This window comes from Uloborus diversus, chromosome 7, assembly GCF_026930045.1.
Source record: "Uloborus diversus isolate 005 chromosome 7, Udiv.v.3.1, whole genome shotgun sequence".
Classification (NCBI taxonomy): domain Eukaryota; kingdom Metazoa; phylum Arthropoda; class Arachnida; order Araneae; family Uloboridae; genus Uloborus; species Uloborus diversus.
In genome coordinates, this window is record NC_072737.1 from 130,794,692 (window position 1) to 130,820,311 (window position 25,620).

The 25,620-nt window shown below is 32.7% G+C and overlaps 1 protein-coding gene across 1 annotated transcript; it reads right to left on the reverse strand.

Annotated features, from left to right (window-relative positions):
• Positions 1 to 204: 204 nt before the first annotated feature.
• LOC129225686 (THUMP domain-containing protein 1-like) lies at positions 205 to 24,548 on the reverse strand. Its single transcript, XM_054860161.1, has 5 exons — positions 24,414 to 24,548; positions 20,819 to 20,912; positions 19,473 to 19,697; positions 10,992 to 11,126; positions 205 to 2,912 (listed from the first exon to the last, which is right to left on the reverse strand). The coding sequence occupies exons 3-5, from the start codon at positions 19,686 to 19,688 to the stop codon at positions 2,400 to 2,402; spliced, it is 864 nt and encodes a 287-aa protein (XP_054716136.1). The 5' UTR covers positions 19,689 to 19,697; positions 20,819 to 20,912; positions 24,414 to 24,548; the 3' UTR covers positions 205 to 2,399.
• Between the last annotated feature and the right edge of the window lie 1,072 nt (positions 24,549 to 25,620).

Genomic DNA, 25,620 nt, shown 5'->3' on the forward strand with positions numbered 1-25,620 from the left:
TACCCTTACCTTGGGGGGAGGGGTCGAACCCATTCGTACGTAATATTTTCAAAGTTGATATTTTATATTAGTAATCATGCGGTCAAGTGGTTTGAAAGAGATTATATTTCATTTTCTTCTGGAAAATAAGAATATGTATGAGCTGTTTTTTTTTTACTTATTTTACAAAGAATGAACAGTGTTAAATATAATTAAAGAATCGCATTTTTTATGCCATGTTTTATTTTTAATCAGTATCGAATCATATACAGTGAAACCTGTGCATAACAATACTGTCTATAACAATAAATCTGTCTATAACAGTATTTTTTTTTGGTACCAGCAAAATGTCAGCATAAATAATCAAACTGTCTATAATGATAACCTGTCTAAAACAATATTTTTTAACTCCCAGAAGTATCGTTATTCGCTTTGCCCCATGGAAAAAAAAGTGGAAAATTTCCGTTTTTTTTTTTTTTTTTTGAAGGAACAATTTTACTGCCAAAAATAGTAAATCATGTTTCAATGCAAATTTTATTATAAAATATTATGTTCTTTCTTAATGTACTGTAATTTTCAAAACAAATTTCCAATTTGTTCATTTTGAAAAAGCTTAGCCATCTTAACCATTTCACTTTGCCCCACATTCTGCTGCATGCCTTGCACAATTTACCAAGAATGGATGGTTGAAGCAAAGTTAATTTTTAAGTTTCTTTATTTCCACTTTATATGAAGATCGAAATCATTTTAACACGCATATTTTTTCACAGAATTTACATAATATTCAGCACTAAAGAGTATGTTCAGAAACCTTTTAAATAACTTTAAATATTAAATTATGTTATCAGTTTAAAAGAACATCCTGTCAGATAGAGACGTACCGAGTACTCGGAAACTACTCGGTACTCGGCCTACTTGGCCAATTTCCCCGAGTACTCGGTACTCGGCCAAATTTTGATCAGGTACTCGGCCAATACCGAGTAGTTGTAAAAAATTGAATATTGTTCAAAGCAGACTTTATAATTGATAAAAAAGTGCAAGCATATAATATAACTGCAATCATTTATAATTCAAATTTACAAGTCAAATATAAATTTTGAGAATAATGAAGTTTGTTATGCTTCAATGGAGTAAATCATTTATTTTAATGCCAGAAAGTTAATGAAACTTATTAATTAAAAATGGGGCATAAAAGGAAAGTACATAAAATACGAAATTTTTATATTATTTTTGCCACAAACAAAATTATTTATAAGAAGCATAAAAATATCTTTTCTTAAAAAATAAAATAAGGTTAAAAGCACGAATGTGCAGGAACAATGCAGACACGTGTTTTGGCATTACAAAGAATGCTTTTTTCAATGCACAAAATATGAGCTTATAGATTTAAAGACATACGACAAAAGTCAGATTTTTTTACATTCATTAGCTCACATTTTATGCACTGAAAAAGACATTCCTTGTAATGCAGAAACATGTGTCTGCAGTGCTCCTGCACATTTGTGCTTTTAATGTTGTTTCATTTGCTTTTAAAAAATATTTACCTTTGGTGGACTAGAAGTATATAGATTGCTATAATTTGTTTTATATAATTCCAACTTGATTAATCCTACTTTTTATTTATTTAATTTTAATTTAAAAAATAACTAATTTGTAAAATTATTGACACAAACAAAATCTTTTAAATAGTGCATATTTAAATTTCAGCTTTAGTTTTGTTATAAAAACTATTATTGTGACATGGAGGTCTATACTACTACTCAAATGAGTTCGAAATTCATCACATATGTGTCGTTAGTTCTTCTTAAAACATAATTGAAACTCGGTACTCAGTAACTCAGTACTCGGCCAAAGTGCGACTCTGTACGTCTCTACTGTCAGATAAAAGAAACGTATGTAAAAATACTCATTAATACCAATAAAGAAAGAGGGCTTGTGGCTAGGAATTTTAAATTGCTAGCCAACAAATAAGTCAAATGTTAAACGTTTTAGCGAAATCCTAAAAAAAATAGCTAAAGACCTTAATTTAATAAATTTTAATTGAGAATTTAAATTTTTTAAGAAAACCAATCAGAAATCAAAGGAACATAAATTATACAATGCAAGTGCTTATATTTTAAATATGCAGCATACTCTTAAGTTGAATAAACACTCTATGCATAAAACATTGAGTTCCTAAATTGTTAGCTTTTTCTTGCAGAATTTCAATTTCTAATAATGGTTTCGAGGATTGAGGGGAAAACCTTTCTTTTCTGTTTTTGTGGAAATTTTGAAGATTTTTCTGTTTGCTAATACCTTTGCTGAATTGACAATTTTATTGCATTTGGCGAGGTGGTGAATATTTAGCTCGGTCTCTGAAGAAACAATCATTTCATTTTGTAGACACATAATGCTATGCAATCAAAATTATGAATCAACAATCACGGCATTGGTAACCAGTTGGAGCTGCCACTTTGCATCTCTAAATGCCCGCCATGCTGCAATTGGTAGCTTTGATTGACTGTATCAATCAGTGATTTTTTATTGTTTATTAAACCTAAGTTATACTTTCTGAAGTTGTTATATTTTTTCAAAAATCCTATACAACACATGCGGCGCAGAATATCAACAGATAAGACAATCTGCGGATTTGGTCCTTCATACCATTTTGGAGCAAACTTTCCTATTGAATCCTTCACTAACCACCGTATATGTTCTACTGAAATACGTCCATTACGTCGGATGTTGCACTCAATGTTATAAAAAAGATATTGGTTTTCTTCTTGTAGAGAGTACTCAGATAAAAATGCATCAAGAGCTTGAGTGATATCATCTTCAAATGCTTTGCATGTTATGGTTATTGGCTTCAACTTTTGAATGAATTCAGTTTTTCTACTTTTAGATTTGAGTACGCTTTCAAAAATAGAAGTAACTACTTGCATAGGATCAGGTACCTAAATTTGTGGAGAAAAAAACAACAAATATAGCAAGATTAAAAAGTAGCAGAAGATAAGCATAAAAGCAGAAGGAAAATTTATTTCAAAGCAAAAACAAAACTGAATTTACTTTAAAAAAAATTAATTACAAAAAAATATATATTTAGACCTATATAAGTTTAAAAAGTCAACAGCAAAAAGCCTTAAGTCAAAAAAAAAAAAAGAAAGAAAGAAAAAGCAACACCTACCAAACATCTAGCCACTGGCATTAATTTGAATTTTGACAGCTCGAATAAAAATTATACCTCCCCCAATCACAAATTGAGTTATACATTGGATTTCTTGTTTCTACAAATTTCTCCTGCCCTATCGCAATGAAAGTTGCAAAAAACATAATATGAATTCAAGACTTCAAAATTAAAATTAATGCCAGGGCTGGATGTTTGTGAGCTGAATGTCGTTTTTGTCTAAAGAAGAATGTAAACTCAAGAGGGTTAGATATGTAAAAAGTTGATTCCGGGGGACATGGACGGCACTGCTCAGGAGGAGGAACATGGACGCTACTGCCTAGGAGAAGCACAATGGTGGGTGAACCACAAAACAGATAGGAATTAACTATAGACAAGCAAAACAATAAGTAATTTTGATTGCTAGAATAAGAAAAACCCATAAAACTCAAAGTTGTACAGTAACCCCTTGTTATATTGCGCTTTTTGGGGGACAAAGAAAAAGAGCGATATATCCGAAAGCGCGATATAATGGAGGTCATTAAAAATAGTTATAGTGAATAAAATATGACAACGTATATAAAGTACAAATTGAGAATGAAAAAAGGTTAAAAAACCAGCAAACAGCTGTTTCGGCACTCTAAAATACAAGTGCCATCATCAGTGCATTAAAAAGGAAGACAGGTTCACCCGACTAAAACACAGTCGAGGCGAAAAATGGAATGAGAGACGAGTTGTAAAAGATATGAGAGCAGTACCGGAAACGATGACGTCAAGGTTACGTCAGAACTCCAGAGGACAGTTGCACTCGGGAGAAAACGTCACAGACAAAAAATAAATCAAATAACAGACTTCCAAACATTGGGAAAAGGGGGAGTGCTAGACAAATCATTGACGATTAAATTAACATTTTTCCATATGTAATATGACTCCCAAAAATCTAAATCATGAATGGACGAACACTCGTGAATAACTTTGGCGGAAGAAAAAATAAAATTATGACCGCAGGACCAACAATGTTGAGCAAAAGAGGAGCGTTTGAGATCCTGTTTTTTGACGTAATTTTTGTGTTCTTTTATCCGGAATTTGAGGGATTGTCGAGTCTGCCCAATGTAAGCCAATTTGCACTGGCAGGAAACACTGTAAATGCCCCATTTGTCAAGGTTGTGAACAGGGTGTTTGGGCTGTGAAAATTTTAATTTATTAACAGGAGAAAAAGTGACGGAAAAATGAAACTTTTTTAAGATTTTGGCAATTTGAAGACTGATTTTAGGAAAAAAGGGTAAGACAAGGGAACTCAAATAGTTCACAGGAGCAAGTGTTTGATTTTTGTTAGTTGAGCTACATAGCTTCTTATAAATGGTATCAATAATATCTGATGTGAATCCCCGATCCACCACAATACTTCGTAGGTAATTCAGTTCTGATGAAAGTAAATTGGAATTTGAACAAATGGCTAAAGCACGGTAAATAAAAGATCTAAAAGCAGTCAATTTTTGTTTAGTAGGATGAACGGATAACTTGTGGGGGGGGGGGGAGTGAACTGAATTACCTACGAAGTATTGCAGTGGATTGGGGATTCACATCAGATATTATTGATACCATTTATAAGAAGCTATGTAGCTCAACTAACAAAAATCAAACACTTGCTCCTGTGAACTATTCGAGTTCCGTTGTCTTACCCTTTTTTCCTAAAAATCAGTCTACAAATTGCCAAAATCTTAAAAAAGTTTCATTTTTCCGTCACTTTTTCTCCTGTTAATAAATTAAAATTTTCACAGCTTAAACACCCTGTTCACAACCTTGTCAAATAGGGCATTTACAGTGTTTCCTGCCAGTGCAAATTGGCCTACATTGGGCAGACTCGACGATCCCTCAAATTCTGGATAAAAGAACACGAAAATTACGTCAAAAAACAGGATCTCAAACGCTCCTCTATTGCTCAACATTGTTGGTCCTGCGGTCATAATTTTATTTTTTCTTCCGCCAAAGTTATTCACGAGTGTTCATCTATTCATGATTTAGATTTTTGGGAGTCATATTACATATGGAAAAATGCTAATTTAATCGTCAATGATTTATCTAGCACTCCCCCTTTTCCTAATGTTTGGAAGTCTGTTATTTGATTTATTTTTTGTCTGTGAAGTTTTCTCCTGAGTGCAACTGTCCTCTGGAGTTCTGACGTAACCTTGACGTCATCGTTTCCGGTACTGCTCTCATATCTTTTACAACTCGTCTCTCATTCCATTTTTCGCCTTGACTGTGTTTTAGTCGGGTGAACCTGTCTTCGTTTTTAATGCACTGATGATGGCACTTGTACTTTAGAGTGCCGAAACAGCTGTTTGCTGGTTTTTTAACCTTTTTCCATTCTCAATTTGTACTTTATATACGTTGTCATATTTTATTCACCATGCAGTACAAAGTTTTCGACTACTTTTTATGTAAAAATAGTTATAGTCCAATACACAAGTAAATCAGCATTCATTCTTTTTGACATGATTTTCTAAAGGTTTCGATGTAGTTCCCGAATGTAGTATCGCATCGATTGAAATTTAAACAAGATTGAAATTTAAGTAAATTTTCACCGTCAGACCGTTGAAAACATCAAATGGCGAATAAAGACGATGTTTCTGAGCTGCCGTAAGACAAAAGTGAGCATTCCAATACCCCCTTATTCCCAATAGACTTTCTAATCCATTTTGACTTGCTGTAGAAAGGATGTGAAAAGTAAAAGTAACCACATTGTTTACAGAAAACTCTTTTACCTGTCTAAATTGTTCTTTCTTTCTTTGTGTTTCTTAATGCTTTAATGTTTCGGGAGACAAAAGAAAAGAGCGATATATCCAAATAAGCGATATAACAAGGCACGATATAACGAGGGGCTACTGTATCAATAGTTTGAGAAATACTGTCCACATAATTTCTCCATTTACAATTACAGTAAATTTTCAGTTATCCGCTGCCGCCTTATCTGCAGCCTTTCACGCTTCAAAAAACTAATAAAATTTTTGCAATGATTAAGTGAATGTAGATGCACACATTTTTCCTTAAAAAGTGCAAAATATAATTTTAGATATTCCTATTTCTTTCTTCCTCCTTCCTTCAAATGATATAAAACCGTCCAAGGCTGAAATCTGAATAGATGAAGCCTGATTTTTAGACCTGCACTGTTTACTGCTTTAGATCTACACTACTTAGGAGCCATTCATTAATTACGTGAGGGTCCCGAGGGGGAGGGAAGTCAGAATAATCTCTGCATACCCTTACTTTAAGGAGGGAAGGGACGCGCTGTCCCTATGTGCAAGGTCGTGCAACGCACCACGACGCCAGAGCAAAAAAAGGCGCCGAGCTCTACCGATCAAAAATGCTCCAAATGAAGGGGGAGAAGGGGAAAAACTCTTGCCAAAAAAGTAAAATTGATTTCTTCATTATATCTAACGGTAGTGGTGAAATTATACTGCTCATTGAAACAATTAATCCGTCTTGCAAGGAATCTAAAATGAAAGATTTTTGACTTGTGTCTAAACAAGCTATTCAAAAGTGCAATCCTTTACAATGAAAACTTTACTTTAATTAATGCATACATTAGAATTTTCTTTTCTAATATGGAGCCGTGAATGCTATTTTGGCATGTCTATAGTACACAAGGTTAAGCATATGATTCACGAGAGATTTGCTATTAATCATTTTGGTTCTTGTGGTGAAACATTTGGCATAATAATTTCTGCAATTATAGTCTTTTTGTGATTTTTAACTCATGGTAATTCCACTGCTTCGTGTTGTCATACATAAAAAAATATGGAAAGTATTGATTTGCATATTATTTCGATGTACGTAATATTTATAAATTGTAGACAAGTAGACAATAATTTAGGTTCACTTTTTAGTTCCGAAAAGTAACGACTTGACCACAACTACATGATTTTCCTTCCTGCATTTTAACTAATGTGTGTATTAATAAAAAAAAAAAACTTTGTAGAGACTATGTATTAGTTTTAGATATTAAATTCAATGCATTTTAATGGTTCTCTATTTTAGAACTTTTGATTTCACCGGAAATGACTTCAGTTTCAGATTTTAAGGGGGAATATCCTCTACTTCAATTTAGAAATCTATTCAGTACTCTCTGTTGTCATCTTTTGACAGGCATAAACCTTTGAATAATTATTTATCAATAAGAGATTAGAAAGATATTTAGAGTGGCGTTATCTTTTCCAAAAGCACATTAGCATACCAAGGGCAGGGTTTGTCAAACCGGGCCCAGTACGAAAAAACTGCATGGTTTTTTCGGGCAGACACACTTGAAAAAAAAAAACACCATCTCGGTGAAGTGGGTTTTTCACAATTTTCTACATTTTGAAATACTTACTTCAGAAACAAACTAAATATTGATCAATACAAAGTCCAGAAATATCTATCTTGCTTTCTGGACAGTATATCAAATAATAAAAATTTAAGCTGCACAATAGCCGTTCCCCATTATTTATTTATTTATTTATTTATTTATTTATTGAAGTACTCAATAGACTAAAATAAGGAATAATTATTAAAATCAAATGCCAAGATTTTTTTTATTTGTTGGGATAAAATGCTTTAATTAACTGAAACTGGCCATATCTTTTTTAGCAGCACCTCAATGCAAGGTTTCCAAAAGAAAAAGACAGATTTCAGAAGTCAATTTCGATCGCCCCTTCATTGCATCCGCTTCACTCGAAATAACTTTGAGATATGAAGTAAAAACATACACTGTGTTCCAAAATTAAAAATTTACAGATTGTTTTTCTTTTGATAAATTTAATGCCAAAAGCATTTTTTTTCAACATTGCGTTTGACTACAAAACCTTCCCCCAGGTGTTAACTATATTTTGCTCGAACATTACTACATAAAGGCGCTCAAAAGACATTTGCACGATGGCGCCAATCAGGCTTGGTGCGGGCCTGGGGAAGGAGTTCAAATCCATTGGCATGCAATATTTTCCAAGTTGATATTTTACATGTATATCAGAAATTGGGCGGTCAAGTGGTTTGGCAGGGATCATATTTTATTTCAGCTTGAAGGCAAAAAACATATTAGGAGGAGTTGTTTTTTCTTTGTTTTACAAAGAATGAATAATAATATAAAATATAATAAAAGAATCGTACTACGTATGGCATTTTTACTTTGAATTAGTATTGCATCATATACAAAAATATCTCAAAAAAACATTCAGTCTAGATCAGAGTTTCCCTAACTGTGGTACGCGGACCCCCGGGGGTCCCTGAGTCCATGCCAGCGTGTCTGCGGTCTTATTCAGCTAAAACCTTAAATATAATTGAGATTGAAGGATGAGTAACGATATTTTTATTCAAAAAGAAAGAACGTTTATGAGGAATAAAAAAGTTCTTGCTTAAGTACATGCAGGAAGCATCCCCTCACTTCCGGAAGTAAACACACTAGACATTAACTAATTTTGTGTACATGAAGAAGTTCATATTGTTACAAAACTATATTAAGTAAAATGCAAACATTGGGGCACATTTTTACAGCTGGGATATTTTACTTCAAATAATACATTTTTATTCCTAATTGAGTTTCAAATTGAGTTTTACTTCCATAACTCAAAATAATAAATGTAAGAATGAAAACCAGACAAAAGCTCTGAAAAATATACAGAACAATGAATTAATAAATTTAAAGGGAAAAACGCGTAAAAATATATTAAAAAAGAAAAAATAGATTTAACTGTGGTAAATCATCTTCTTTGTGGGTGCCAAGGAAGGGGGGAGGGAAGGTCTGCAAAGTTCGTAATTTTTTCGTAGGGGGTCCACAGAAGTGTGAAGTTTGGGAACCTCTGGTCTAAATTTGAACTTTTTAGCTAACATTTCTTTACACAAAAAGGTTTTTAAAAATAATTTAATAATTGAGAATTTAATAATGATTCCAGTGATGTAAAATTCATTATGTTATTATTTTGGGGAAAAAATGAATCTTACGTAAGAATAGGGGGGAAGGGTTTGAAAAATCTTACGCAACCTTGCATGGGGGTGGAGGGGTCAAAAATTGTCAAAATCATCCTTATGTAATCAATGAATAGCTCCTCATTTGTGTAAACGAGTGACTGGACCAGTTTTGAAAACAATTCTCCTATGCGTTTTTCGTGTTACCTAGTTTTATCTGTAGCAGGTAATCAGCTTGCACGATTTGCTTGAGTATGTGTGTAATCTGTTTATAAAAATGAGCAGGGGTAGAAGTGGTCAATTGTTAATATATAGGACATTTTCCACTGAAAATATAGGACAAATACAGGTCACTTCATGAATAATTTTGATATGAAAAAATAAACAATACATAGTTTATATATTTAATTATTCTTGCATTAATTATTATCAATAATTTAAATTAATCATACTGCATACAGCTAAAAAACACAAATAAAAGTTATAATAATAATTGTGACTTATGTCATATGTTCCGCCTGTATAAGGGGGAGGATGAGTCTGTTTTTGAAGAGGATTATATTTGCACTAAATGTGCTGAACTCTCAGACTTAAGAGTTAGGATGCTAACTTTGGAAGCCCAGATAACATTAGGATGCGTGCGAGTTGTAGAGAGTACTGTAAATATTCCAGAGATTAAGGGGGATGCTTCAAATAAGGAGACAGACTGGGAGACTAAGGGTGTAATTTTGGGGGAATCGATGGTAAGGGAGGTGGGTAATACAGTTGGGAGAGTAAAACGTCAGGTGGCTAGGTGTTGTTTACCAGGGGCTCGGGTGAAAGACGTTAGTCAGGTTGCTGAAAAGGGGGTATTAAATAAGGAGGATATGGTCACTTTGTGGGTGGGAACAAACGATGTAGGCCACAGTAAAAATGAAGAGTTTTCAAAGGAATGTGAGTCCCTGTTGGCCAAAGCAAACAACTGTTTGACCAAAGTCCAAGTGGTTGGTTTGCTTCCCAGGTATGGAATGCATAGGAGCTGGCAAAATTAACGTGCTAGGTGTATGGACCTGCTACTTAAATCAATTTGCGATAATAGTCATTATTGATATATATTGTTTCTGAATAAATGTTGATAGCCTGAAAATAAAACTAAAAAATATTTGTTTGTGTGACGGAAAGGGACATAGAAAACCTGCTCAATAGGCAGCTAGTGCAAAGAATAAAACAAAGTGGTGGGGATGATGTCCCCTGAAATATTAGGTTGTTTACCGTAAAAGAAAAAGCATAGATATGTAAATTAGTTTCAAAACAACTTTTCTTTTGGTGAGTCCCCCTGAACAACATAGCGAGTTCTCTCAAACATTTTTCTCGCAACTGACTAAAGTCAATAATATAGAACATTTTAAATTCAAACAATGTTACATAATTTTGGCCTTACAATAGAACCTCATTTATCTGGTTATATCTCTAGTTAATCCAGATTAAATTTGTAGAATTTTTTAAACAGTTTTATATTCACATAAATAATAGTTTTAAATTATGATAGTTGGTCTGTAAATAACCAAATATTTGCTTTTTTTTTCATTAACTGTTCAACTCAGATTATCCAATAAATTATAGTAATCTGACAAACATCATGGCGTACTTGGAGATTTATTCCGACACCACCGCAGCTGAACTATAAATGATTTTTAAGCGTTTGTGTGAAACGGTTGTATTTAACTTTGTTACAAAGTACTGTTTTTTGCAGGCATTATAAGTACATCTGCTTGTTTAAGAATTTTTTCTGCAAATAACTTATACAACCCAACTACCCAGATTTTTGCTTATCCAGATTGCTTTTGGTCCCAGTTAGTCCAAATAAAAGATTATACTGCATTTAATGTTACACAGAAAAATAATATTATAAATGAATAAATTACAATTCGAATAATATAATACAAAAACTTACAATAGTTTTGAAGAAAAAGACACCCCTCAGTGTTGTAGGAAGTTCTTGAAGTCTCCCATTTGATTTGGGAGTTTGTAAATCTGATACCGACTGTGTTCCCACGTTAACTTCATCGGAAAATGCATTTTGAGAATTCTGAAAAAGAAATGCCAGCAATTGAATACAAAGAAAATATACAGCACTTTACAACTTTTCTAATATTTCCCCTTGTGTGGGTCCTACATTTTTTACAGGACACATTTCCAGTTTTTTTCAAGCTTAGAAAATATTGAAATACAGTGCAGATGAAAACAAACTTCAATCCCACCTTTTTCATTCCAGGTCTGTTCTCTACCCTGGCCCATTACTGTTGTACCTATAAGCCTCCTCCAGTTAAGGCTCTCCCCATCAATAAAAGAAGGGGCATGGTGCTTCTTGATAAAAGAATACTTCGATCCAATTAAAAGAGCACTTTCTCAAAATAGTTTTGACATAGAAAAAGTGCTTTTTACTTTCTTCTATATCCAATATATAAAAAAGTATTGGTTTTGTGCAAATTAGTGAATTTTGTAGGATTTGAACGTTTTGAGTTGTGCCGAGTCCATTTCGATCTTTTTTTAAAAATGTCTGTCTGTCTGTGTGTGTGAAGAGTTTTTTGTGGCCGCTCTACAGCAAAAACTACCGCATGAAATCAAACGAAATTTGGTACACTTATGTGCCCTATCTGAACTTGTACCCATTGGTTTTTGGTGCAAATTCCTACAAGGGAAGTGAAGCAATGGAACGTTTCTTAAGTTATGCGTGCCTACTATCCCTCAGGAAGTAACTGGCAGAATTAAACAAAATTTGGTCCATATGTTGCCCTTAATGTGCTGATTTAATTTCGGTGCCAATAGCTTAAAAAGGCGCTGAGCTATAGAAAATTTTTTGTCATCACTTGTGACTGCTATATCTCAAGAAATAATGAACAGAATCAAACAAAAATTTATCGACAAGTAGCCCTTAGAGGGTACAAGAGCTGATTTTATTTTGGGGTCAAGAGCTGAAAAAGGGTGGTGCAATCAAACGTTCTTTCTTTTTCATTGCGAGTGCTATATCTTAACAAGTAATGCTACGTTCTGGATGAAATTTGTCAAAATATTAACCATTTTTTATTAACTTTTCTTGCTGTTCCAATGTTAAAGGAATTGCATTGATTGTACTTACTTATTTTTTATGTGAGAGGATTCTTCATACCTTGATGCTAAACTTAAAAATGTGGCATACCAAAAATTTTCAATCACTTTAGCAAACGGTGTGTGAAATGTAAACAAACCTAAGATTCCAGTTAAACTTGCAGTGAAAAGAAAGATTTTCATCAAAAGTTAATGTTTCAATGAAATGACTGTTGCCACTACATTTGTTTGGAGTTTTTTGAAAGGATTTCACACAACTTGTCAAACAGAATATGCAAACGAAGTAGAACATCAGTTAGGGGATAATTAAGTGATGAAGGTCTGTTCACCGATCTCTTCTCTTCTCTTCTCAGCCCATCTGCTTCAATGACTCTCTAAGCTCATTGTGTCTGGGCCTACCTGTTTTGATATAAATTGACGTCCATTGCTGATATTGGAATCCAGGCCGGCCGGCCTTCCGTGTTCCCAATAGTGTTTGTCAATTTTCAAGTGGCCGAGTTCTAGAAACGCCGATGTCAGGACTGAGTAATGTTATGGAACGTTTCATCAACAGCAATAAGGGGACATAATTGGTATCATTTTAAATTATTGTTCTTTCATGTTAGGTTTTTCTGCAATATTTTGTCATATAACTGGAAGTGTTTCTAGGATTCCACAATTCATTTCGGAACTTTAAATTTTTTTAATATGTATCTTTTTGAGTTAATAAGTTTTAAGGATTAATCTAAACTTGTTTCATACTTGGCTCAAACAAGACAAAATTATGAGGCCCACTAAGATTTAATTATTTTCCTCTAACAAATTTGGAACAAATATAAACCTATATGGTAAACAAGAGTTGGTTCAATTTTGGTGCCAATTGCTCCAAGACGTGCTGATTTTTCTTTTTGCGAATAAAAATAGCTTTATTAATACAACAATAAGAAAGATAAATCATAAAAGACTTTCGTCTGCATATTTCTAGTGATTTTAATTGTATCGGAAATATTATCTCAATGATTTAAAATTTTTAACTGTTGCCATCTTATGTTTGTTAACAAATAAAATGTTTGTAATTAATTCAAGCATGGTTTTTAAAATTACTTTCAATTTTCGCTCTTTGCTTTGCTTTTGCGATAATTTGGCAATTGGAATGGTCCTCAAGTTTTTGTGTGGTTAATTTTATTTTTTCTGGGAATATTGCTTTCTCTTCAAGCATGGGGAGGAATCAGAATTCATAAGAAATATATGGAACAAAGTTTTGTGATGGCTACAACATAATAGTTATTTAATTGTTTAATTTTTACATAGTCCCTGCTTAAAAAAACCCAGCATTTTATTTTCTTAATAAAAGCTTTTGACTGTTTCTAAGGGATATCACAAGGAGTTAACTTAAAAAGGGCAGGACACAGCACCTTTTATAAAATGTTTGGAGGAATCCATGGCATAAAAACAATTATAACTCAGAACAGAGGACAGGGGAATTTGAGATTCACACAACTGGATAATTAATCAACACATATACAGCACAAATGTTTTATAAACATAGCATGGGAAATAATTAAATACTTTTGTGATAAAATCTATAAAAGATAGTTAAGCAGTATTATAAATGCAAAATTGCAAAACAAAATTGTGTATTGACATCTTAAACATGGGAAAAATAATAAAAAAAATAATATTTATGTCTTCAGATCGCGCATTGGCAGCAAAGTTTGGAAAAAAGGTAAAAAATGGTCAATTTTCAAATATTTTTATTAAAATCCAAGTGTTCAAAATTTTTGTTCTAATCCCGTTTAAATGCTTCTGTTTAATAATATTTTAATATATCTTTGAAAATATTTAATTCCTTTTCCGTTTTTAGTTCCCGCATAAGCCGCAAAACTATGTGAAATCAACCAAAAATCGACCTTTTTAGCTTATTTTGCATATTGCAGCTTTTCTTCTTTTAGGTCTCAACTACATATCTTTTTTCAGTAAATGTGCACTATACAGCTCTTTGTTGGAACTGCAATTATATTGTGTTGCATTAACAACCCAGAACCCACCCCCAAGTAGGTGGTTGCACTTTGTGTTCCACCCTGCAATTCCCAAGAAAACTGGACTTATTGACAAGACTTAACATTTGTAAAGTAACTTTTATGCAACTATATGGTTTTAAACAAGTTTCTATGTTTTGATCAAGGTGTGAAGTTGGACTTACGACTCAGTTTTGGCACTGATGTTTGAAATACATAAAGGTTTTCAAAATAAATCCATTTCTTCCGTCTGATATCTCAAATGAGTTTCTGCAGATTCACTGAAAAGTTCCCCAATCCATTCCAATGCCCGTGCGTAATATGAAAATTTTAAGAATACATACTTAAGAATATATGTATAGTTTCTAGAAAGGATAAAATATCTTTGTTTTTTACATCATCGCTGAAGCGGAGGAAGTAAACACGTTGATCTGTCAACTAACTGCTATAGGTCGAATCTTCAAATCTTAATATTGATGGGAGAAATTCTCTTTCAGCTTTTGAAGTGTTTCTTTATTGGTAGTTTTTTGCGTTGTATAGATACCCTACTGTAATCCAACTCCTTTATATTTTGCATTTAGTGCATTGCCATGACCAATACCAATTTCTCAAAAACAACAAAGTAAGCATTTCATTGAATCACCGGATCCACGATGTTTGTAAGATTATGAAACACTTGACTTGTAGATTTTGTAATTTTAAATAAGTGTGCAGGTCCATGTTTCACGGAAGTTTGTCCTTTTGTTTAAAATTTAAATTATATCAAACCATGATATTATTTACGGGTATCTTCATTCCACTAGTAGATTAGTTTAAATATTATACAGCCAAGCACTCCGTTAGCACAAGTTAACCAAAGCTAATGACTAAAACGTCTTAGTTTGGTGGGAGCGAGATCAAAGTCACATTTTCCTTTCAATATTGCAATAACAATATCCATCAAATACTTTTGCTCGCTTTTTCCAAAACTTCAATTTCTTCCGACCGAGTTCTTTCTAAGTAATTAATATTTTTTAAATTTTACAAAAACAATTGATGCTCTACCGATAAATAAGTAAATGTTCCTCTTTTACACTCCGGCTGTGGAATGAGTTATTAAACTGGTTAGTGAGTAGGTAGGTAGGGTGTTTTTTGGGATGAAACAAGATACGGATTAATGTGAAAACCTTTATGCTTGCGATCCTCAATGCAAAAAATTGAGTCACAAGTCCAACTTCAACCCTTAATTGAAACTTAGAAACTTGTTTAAAACCAAATAGTTATTATTATTGTAAGTTACTTCACAAATGTATGAGTCTTGTTAATAACCATTCTTCTTGGGAACTGCAGGTGGAACACCAAGTGCAACCACCAAATTGGAGTGGCTTTTGGGTTGTTAATGCAACATAATTTAATTGCAGCTCCAGCAAAGAACTGCATAGCGTGAACTGGGATTTAAAAGAAGAAATACTGCAATGCGAAAAATAAGCTAAAAACTTCGATTTTTGGCTGATTTCACGTAATTTTGAGGCTTATGCGTGAACTAAAAACTGTAAAGAAATGTAAATACAGTGAAGCACCGTTTATACGTTTCTCTTTTATACGTTTTTATCAATTATACGTTTTTTCATTTGTACGCTTTTTCATATAGTTCCTTCAAAAACGTATAAACGGTGCTTCACTGTATTTTCAAAGATATATTAAAAGACTAATAAAAGTAAGCATTTAAACAGGATTTGAAAAAAAATTTTAAACATTTGGATTTTTAAGAAAATGTTTGAAAATTGACATTTTTTACCTGTATTTTACACTTTGCTGCCAATGCGTGATCTGAAGACATAAATATTATTTTTTTTATTATTTTTCCCATGCTTAGGATGGCAATACACAACATTTTTTTCACTATTAGATGTCGCTTTATCAAAAATTTCCTTCTTTGGCCCACCCTAGTGCCCAACTCCCCTAAGTGCAAAGGCACCCCTCTAAATATTGTAAAGAATACCCCACAGAAAAGAGAAAAATAAAGCTCAAAACACCCCTCCTAAAAATTTCAGTGCCACAGTCTGAGCCGCGATTAGTAATTTTAACTGTAATCTAATAATTTTTATGTTTTTGAACTTAAAATATTGAATGCTTCACTGAAATAATAATTAATAACGTTAATTTTGTACAGTATCAGTAAAATATTTTTTAATTAATAGTAGGAATGCAGTATATAGGAATAATATAACTCACTGACTTTTGTTTGAACTATTAAACAACAGTCATAATAATAAAATGACTAATTTTTATCCTTTTGCTAATTTTTTAGAGAGGCATTACCAATTTGGCTATTTTATCAGAATAATAGACATTTTAAGAGAAAATAATACATCACATAAATATGAAACCAAAAAGGAAACTCGTGCTAAGCCCCAAAGCAGAATACTTGGCATTGTTCTTCAACGTAAAATCATTTGACCAAAATTGTTCTGCAAGTACTTCAAGCATTATATAACACATGCAATCAACATGACCTTTTTCACTAATTGAGAGCCCTAAATCAAAATTCCTTCATACAGGAGGGTTTTTTTTTTTTCAGTTTTTAAAACTTCACTGTTGCTATGCATTTCTGTGGACTCTAAACCAATTGAGACTATCAAAAAATATTTTATATGCTTTTTAAAATGCATAGAAAGATCAAAGATACAACATTTTATAAAAATCCAAACCTATGTATCAAACCATGTTAATTTTACATGGCATGAAAGAGCAATTAAAAAAATGTTAATACATAAATAAATTACTAAAATAATAAATAAAATGAGTTGAGTTAGGGTAGCATATAATAAAACACTTCAAAACTTTCTAAATAATTGAAATACTTTCAGGATGCAAAAGGATTGAAATCTCAAACAAGACACGCAGTTTTCGGCGATGGACATGTTTCAATGTTGCAGGGTTGATTGTGACTCCATAAAAAAATACCTGAACTTTTTTTCCCCAAGAAGAAAAAGTATTTTGAAGTGCATATATATACACATTACGTGTATGCACACATTATTTATATGCATAATTATTTGTTGGGGCTAAAACTCGAACTTTTAATGGAACTTAATACGTCCATGTGCATGGAAGGAATGAAATTCTTTTAATTTTTCTTATTTCTTAAAATTTTTCAAAGAATGTTTTATTTCCCTCTACTGTATCTGAATCCTTAACCATTAATTACATTCACTTACTAAAAGTGCATAAAGATTTCAGAATTAAATAAGTTTGGGGCAAAAGGGGCAGCATGCATTATGATCACTGTGCAATAGAGCTAGGCGATATGCCAATTTTAATACCACGATATATTGCTCTCCAAATATCGATATTTTCGATACATATAGGTCGTTAAATTTCAACATTTTATGGAGGGGGGGAGGACTGCAAAGACTATTACATAAGCATCTGCAATCAAGAAAAGCCATAGACCATCTTGGTGAATAGCTACAGCAAGGATTTTCATGTGTTTGTGTCGGGGGGGGGGGGATTATGAGGCAGATTATACCACAGAAACTTTTGGAGAAATTAATTTAGAAGAATTTAAGTCTTTTTATTAGTGGGTGGCAATTCTTGAGGGAAAAGGGGGTTTGGTAAAATTGAGGGGTGCCATTGCAGTCGGGGGGGGGGGGGAATGGGCACCCCTAATTACATCATCTGCATATTAAGATATGCAACAGAGAAACACTATATTAGTCATCTTGAAAAGAAAATATTAAGGGGGAAAATATCAAGTAACCCTCCTTCCTCATCTTGTCTAGCCTTTAGTCCGTCTCCCACCCCAGCTGTTCTTTGATAATTACCATAGAGCTTGCAAAACATGAGGGTAGCTTACGCTTTAAACCAAACGAAACGTCTTCAATTTGGACTTTTGGCGTTTCATTAAACATCAACCAAAATTTTACGAAAGTAAGTTTTTCTGAAAATATAGGAGTTCCGGTACTTTAAAAGATGAAGGTACCGGAAATCAAGATGAAAATACCGAAAATCCGGTAAAATACCGGAACACAATCACCCCTGATGTTGGCATGTTTCTAAAACATATGTTTGTGGAAAAAAAATTGCAGGGGATGAAGATTGATTGCGAAAAATAAGAAAAAGGAGAACCAGAAAAGCTAGAAAAATTAGAATCTTTTTAGATTTAGAATAAAATTTCTGCGGAGAATCTGCAGAAACTGCTGATTTGCTACTAATATCTTTAACTCAAGATCGAATTTCGCTCAAATTCTACATATTTCTTTAAGTTCAAACAAATCTAAAGTTTTGGGCAGATGACTTGTCAAACTCAACATTTTTCGCGAGCTTTCCGTCGCCGTAATTTCCAAGAACTTTAGACTTTCTTCTAATTAAAGGAAATCTGCAGAATTTGTGAAAACTGTCTCTTGAGTTTGACAATAGTTGCAGAAAATTTGCAGATTTTCTGCTGAAATCTGTACAATTTTTGCAGCAAATTTGTTTGAGCTTTCCTTTCACATTTGAACAGAATTGTTCTGCAGCTCAGGCATATGTTCTGCGACGTACGTTGAAAATTTAATAGTATTCCGCTGTGGGGATGTTAAGTTTAAAACTTTTTTTTAAATGAAAAATTGCACATAAAATTGTTTGATCTCATTTAAATTCAATTGAATTCTCTGTATCAGAACTGTTTCTTTTTTCCTTTTAGCATTGAATTACAAAAATTTTGACACATTATAAATTTCTGATCTTTTCCGAGATTTGTTTCAATGATTTCAAATTATTTTGTCTGTCAAATTTCTATAATCGAAAACTTAATTAAGTTTTACTTGTGTGTTTTAATTAAAGTCTTAATTGGATTACGTACAAAATTATATTTTTCCTTCGTACATTTTTAAGATTCAAGCAATTTTCCAGTTTTTGTTGCTGTCCAGGCAAAAGTATCATTTTTCTGACAATATGACCAACTTTTCTATTTATTAATGCAATGTAAAATAGCAACAGAAAAAGTTTTTTAAAGAAATTCGTATATTTATCATGAATTAAAGTTGAAAAAATTTGATTTTAAGATATTTTTCCTCACCTCATCCCATAAATTCACCCAAACTCTTTTTTTTTTTTTTTCAAATAAATTAAAACTTAAAATAGAAACTTGAAGGAAGGTGAGTAAGGATTATAGTTTCAAGCTTTTGCCCTGCCTCTCAAAAAAGACGATGATTCTGAATTGTGTACAGAATGTCTGTATAATATGAGCTTATAAGCGAATGAACCCCACACCAGAAATTTCTCACTACTCCAATGTTCTGGAAATGTGTATATATTTTTTGGATATTACAAAAATGTAAAAAATAGATAAAATAACAATAGCTTACCCCTAATTCAGGACCATATAGCTCTTCAACAAATTCATTTAATAAGTCAAATGCTTCTTTAGTAATCATCTGTTTCTTGTGGTTAACACCAGTAACCAAAAATCCTTTCAATCCAGGTACTAAACGAGGTTTTTGCTGATTTGCTAAACGCTTTGCTAAAAACTTTAGCCTAGCTTTTCTCTTACTTTTAGGTGTTTGTTTCTTTTTAGGGGGCATTGCTAAATTCTGATTAAAAAAAAAAAAAAACAATAAGATGAAGATCCAAAGCAAAACAAAAAGTATATTTTACAATTTATTATTTTTAGACTTAGTTTTAACTTAATTTTGTTGTACTAACATAATTGTATATACAGTAAATTTCAGATAAATTTATAGAATAATGATGCATGGTAACCGCGAAAAAGCAAATTTTTATGGCAATCACCATAAATTGGTCTACTGGTACATACAATTGCTTAAAAAAAAGCAATTATCCTCATACATACCATAAAAACTTTAGACCAGTGTTGCAACTTTAGACCATTGAAGGAATCTGGTAGTATGTGTAATGTAGTGGTCGTTAGAGCAAAGCTTAAGTCTAAGAGCAAAGCTAAAGTCTAAAATTCAGTACGTTCACAAGTGCTGTCCAGCGAAGTTCATGTTGTTTACCCCAAGCTCCAGTGTTATCATTCTCGTGTCAAAATTCATTTGTGTTGGGAGGTTTTTTGAAAGTTTTGCTTCAGCTCTCTAAGACTCCTTCAAAACCTATATTTGCCGATTGAATTCTCCGAAGATAAGTTTATTACTTTATTACTCAGGTATCTAAGATGATCTAGCTTTATCGAAGAATCCTGATGTTGTTTTGTTTACTTGTCATTTCAAAGTAAAATATGGGAATTCGAGTAGCAACTTTAGACCACCTGAAATTGATTAAAAAGGTATAAAAAATGTATAAATCGGAAAAACTAAATTAAAAAAAAAATGGACTAAAGTTGTCACCACCATGTGCAAACTTTATAACACTATACAAAAAATTTCCCCCTCCCTTTGTGTGTAATTTAGATTTTTTTTCGAAGGGTCACTCTACAGCTGAGATGTATGGTAGTGTATGGTTAAATCCTCAACTTTTTTGGCAAAAAATAAAGAAAATATGAATAAAAAATACACATAAAGTGGTCTAAAGTTGTACGGTTTTATGGTACGTTTAAACTCTAGCTAAAAATGATAACAGTGTATGTAAAAGCTAAAAAGGAATTGTTCATTACTGCAAAGAGGTGCACAACATAGTATATCCTGCAAATAAATCAAGTTAAGTTACACAAACAATGTGAAGGAGAGGGGAGAGAAATGTTCTCCAACAAACTTACCCGGTACTTGTGTATAAATTAAAGAAATTAGATCAAAAAATCTGGTTTCAAGTAATCAGGTTTTCTTTTGGGGAACTTGGAAAATTTGATACCACTGGAAGAAAGAAATAGGAATGTCTAAAAATATATTTTTCACAATATCAGTGCATTTTTCTACATTCAGTAAATTATTGCTGCAAAAAAAAAAAAAAAAGAGACTGCAGATAATCAGGAGTTTACCATACTTATCAGGGCTCAAAACTAACAGTGGTCCATTGGTCCAGGACCTCAATAAAATCCATATTACCAGCAGAAGATAAATTTTAGTGGTCTATGGGATCTGTAGTTATTCCTGTTTCCCATTTAAAAATTTTCAGAATAAGTGTTCAAACTTTGAAGAAAAAGTTTTCGCTGTTATTAACAATGCTTAAATCTTTGCAAGAAAATACAGTCAATTCTCGATAACTCGAATCTAAAGGGACCGACGAAAAACTTTGACTTATTGGAAGTTCACCTTACTCCTAGTTTCGGTTTTTGACATTTTAATATTAAAAACTATCGAATATTTTAATTAATATGTACATATAACAGACAAAACTACAGAACTTTAAAGTTTTTAAGCACAATATGCAGTTTCTCCATGAAGAGTTCTAAGGACAAAGTTGTGTGTCGTCTTGAACTTCTCCTGCCATCCAGCACTGGTGTGGAATTTTTCTATGTTCATTAGTATCGCAAAATTCGTTATTTTCTTACGCAGCAAACTTTTACTTATATTAATGGCATGGTATTGAATTCGATACTGCTTGAACCAATTGAATTAAGCTGATTCTACTTCAAGAAAAGTGCACATCTTCATTTGTTTCAAATTCGGATTCATGGATTTGTACCGCTTTTGATGTTTCTCTTTTACTATTGTTGACGGAGTATTTGGCGCCATATTTCAATGCATCATTTTTTTTTTTTTATTGTTGGGTTCCTTTCAATGTTATAAATAAGATTTACTCTAAAGTTTTTAGCTTTCGCTTAGACCATCTAAAGAAAAGTCGATCTCTCTCTGGGGGATCTTATCAGCAAATGATTGAACTAAAGAATGAAGGGGTACAGGGCCGGATTTAGGGGAGGGCAGGTGGGGCTACTGCCCCGGGGGCCTCCACAACAAAGGGGCCCCCACAGTAAAATTTTTACAAAATATCCTAACTTTCTCGGGTCGAAAATATTGGATATATACGTATATATCAAAATATTCGGATATATATCAAAACATCGGATATTTTCAAAAATACAATGATCTTTTCGAACCCTGATTAGGGGCCTCCACATTTCCAAATCCGGCCCTGAAGAGGAATGCATCTTAAATTAGGTCAGCTTTTGAATAAAGGCACAATAAGTTGACTTGGTAACTTGTCAGCTTAAAAGCAGATTCAGAGGCCAGCAATATGTCTAACTGAAAACAGTACAGTACACAACAACAGAAAACAAGCTATACTCATTTCCGCCCATGTTAACTCCTTTATCGCACATTGGCTCAACAGGTGTTCTCCTTAAATGAAAAATTATCATACAAGCTTTGAGCTACAATATAATTAAAGTAAAAACTATTGTAAATAAAGCACTAGTTTTTTTTTTCTTCAAAATTTCCTTTATTTATGTTGGTTTTTTACTTTAATCAAATGTTCTCCTTGCTTTAGAGGTCTATTGTGCAGGGATTGCAAGTGAAGGTGAATGAATTCTTCTCTTACAGTCACTTGAATTGTTATATATATATATATATATTTATATATATATATATATATTTTTTTTCTTTCTTTGAAAATAAATTTCAAGTCATCTTTGAAAAAACTCCAAGTTAAAGGAAGTTAACTTCGAGATATTGAGCATAATTAGCATGGAAATAAAGACAAAGGGATCAAGCGTTGATAAAAACTTGGAGTTGCAGTAATATTCGAGTTACTGGACTTCGAGACATATTGTTTTGGACACTCTACCCCCCCCCCCCCCCAAAGCAATAACAGAGATTAGATTTTGTTGGCTAAATTCCTTGACTAGATTTGATGTTACAGAAAAATGACAGCTGTTTTCTTCTCTTCCCCAGTTTAAAATGTTAATTAAAAACTGCTGATTGACTCATTTGTCATGCTAATTACTTTTGCTTTACACCTTTCATTTTTCTTTAATAATTGATTATAAAAACCAGGATGGAAGAATGGATCACTAAAAGTGTCTACGAATCAGGGAAATTTTGGTCTCCTCACTTTTCAGAGTTAAAAACTAATGATTGATTGAAAATTGATTTGTTTCACGAAAGTAAAAACTAAAAATTCCAAACAAATGAACTTTTCTCATCTTATTTCATAAGAATAGAAATTTATAATGGTAGGGGAACATCTACTGTGGCCATTCAACCCAATTTTTGATGCCATGTTCTATATTTTAGAAATTCTTAAATCAGTAATATTACAAATCAGTAAGTAATACAGCCCAATTTTACAAAAAAAAAAAAAAAAAACTCAGGCAGGGGGCCTTGCCCTTTATGCTTCTTTTGACCCCGTACTTTTTTTCTGCACCCCAGCCTCCTATGTCTGCAATAAGTAGAGTAGTTGGCAGTCCTGCAACTCCATAAAAGCTGGTATGTGTGTAATTATTGAAATAACTGATTAATCAAACTAAAACATGAACAAAGAGAAGTAGTTTTCTTGTGCAATTAAAAATATACAATCAGTTTCAACAAAAAAAAGAGAGAGAGAGAAAACAGTAGCAGATATTGCTTTAAAAAATATTCAATAATTATTAATTTCGGGAAAAAAAAATCATTTCAAAATGCAACAAAGATAACCAGTTTTTCTTAGTAATCCATTAAACTTTCAAATTTCAGTAAAAGAAATAAACCATGAGCTTTGAAATTAGAGAGAGAGGGGGAGAGATGATTGAGAAAAAAGAGAACAAACAATATTTAAGGTCATGCTTTTAAAAAATCAAAAATATAGCATCTTGTCAAAATAATTAAGAATTTTTGTTCAAAAGTAAGCACTTTAAAGGGCCCTTTGTAACAGTAAACTGAAATAAAGTAATTTCTTGGATCTGTGAGAACCAGGTTAGAAAAGTACTTCAGAGCTAAATATTAGAACTAAAGTTGCAAAATAACAGCCATAATCTGAAACCAAAAATTTATATAAACACGAGGATAAGAAAATTTCCACTTAATTGGTTGTAGCAGATCAAACATATTGTACTGACTGAAGGATGACTAAAGTTGGGGATATTTCGATAATTGGGAATCTGGAGCGGTCGTCTCATTTTTGGCGTAAATAATTTTATTTTGGTAACCCTGCTGATTTATAGTAACCCTATGTGAATAGATGTGTCCGATCTCTTTGTTTTGATTTGCAAAAAAAAAAAAAAAAACTTCTCGCGCAGGCGCTGGAGCCAAAAATTGACGCCAATGAAGAAATATCACCAGATTTCCAATTATCTAAATACCCCTCTAACTTTTTTTGAATAGGAGGGGTCATTTTCGGTACAGAGGCGGGAGCTTAAAAACATGTACGGGCATAAATTAGGGGCCTAGGGCAAATTTTAAACATAGGTCCGCGAAACACAGCTAAGGGATTATCATAACCTCTTCCCCTGTGTCACGACAAAATGTATTTCTTATACAATGTTGTATCATAAATTCGACTTTCTCAAGATCGAGGTTCCCACAGAACGTCTTGCAGCAGTGAAAATAGCTTCCCTCTCTCTGTCTGAATTATTTCCAGCCGTCATAACCTTTCAACGTTGGACATTCGTGTTCAAAAACTGTTTGGACGATTAGGAATAAAATAAATCTGGGTTATTTTTCAATTATTAAATACTCAAACTTTTACGTATGTTTGTTTGTTTACTCACTCATCTTTTCCTTCGGCGATTGTACGGTTAACGTTAACCTTATTACTTCACTTTCGCTTTAATGGTTACAGTTAGCGACATTAACAATTAGAACAAAGTTATATGAAATAGTTTGCAGTACTCTTAATGGTGCTAAAAATTGTTCGATTTTTATCATTTCATATGAGCCATTGCTCATTTAATTGCTCATAACTGTTTTTTAAAATTTTATTGCTCAATCAAGCCCGAAAGTTGAAATGAAGCGAACTGCAACTGCAACTCTTTTAACAACAGCAGCGCGCGCTTCCTTCCTTGAGCGCGCATTTTGCTTGTCTGCTTTTGCTTTGCAATGGGAATATAGGGCATTAGTATGAAAATATTATTAAAGTCTCCATCCTGCAAACCAATATGCTTGTATGAAGTGAAAATGACTGCGTGTGCTCATCGGTAACCATTCTTCAGCCCTTTTCTTAATTTCATTTGCGAGTGAATTTTTAAAAAAAAATCCTTCTTTAATCATTTAATTTTCACATTAAATTCTAGTTCCAAACTTTTGAATGCACATTGTGAAAAACTGAATTGCTTTCTGTTTATATTTCGTCCCTAGCGTGACATAAATATATTCAAATAATTTCATTTGAATTTCACTTGAAAGGTATGAATACTACGTCAAAGAAAATTTCCAAAGGTATGAATACATCAAAGAAACTTTTTAATTCTCCTTCAAGGAAAAGTCCTACTCCTCTTTCTGGGGATAATAATGTGACTTATAATCGAAATCATTTAAAGCGTAAAGGCAAACTGATATCATATGTAGAACCGCGTGATGCTGACTTAAATGTAATTAATGTAGAATATAAAAGAGCTAAATGTAGGCAATCCGACCTAAAAGTCAATGCTAAGGGTGACAAAGAACCAAATGAAAAAACTTTCATGTGTGTTATATGTCAAAAAAGTTA

What these genes read in the sequence shown, in the direction of transcription:
- LOC129225686 (XM_054860161.1), bottom strand. Translation starts at nt 19,688, where the DNA reads ATGCCCCCTAAAAAGAAACAAACACCTAAAAGTAAGAGAAAAGCTAGG. An exon ending in TATATGGTCCTGAATTAGGG is followed by an intron (nt 11,127 to 19,472) that starts GTAAGCTATTGT and finishes TTTCTTTTTCAG; the next exon opens with AATTCTCAAAATGCATTTTC. An exon ending in TCTTTTTCTTCAAAACTATT is followed by an intron (nt 2,913 to 10,991) that starts GTAAGTTTTTGT and finishes CCACAAATTTAG; the next exon opens with GTACCTGATCCTATGCAAGT.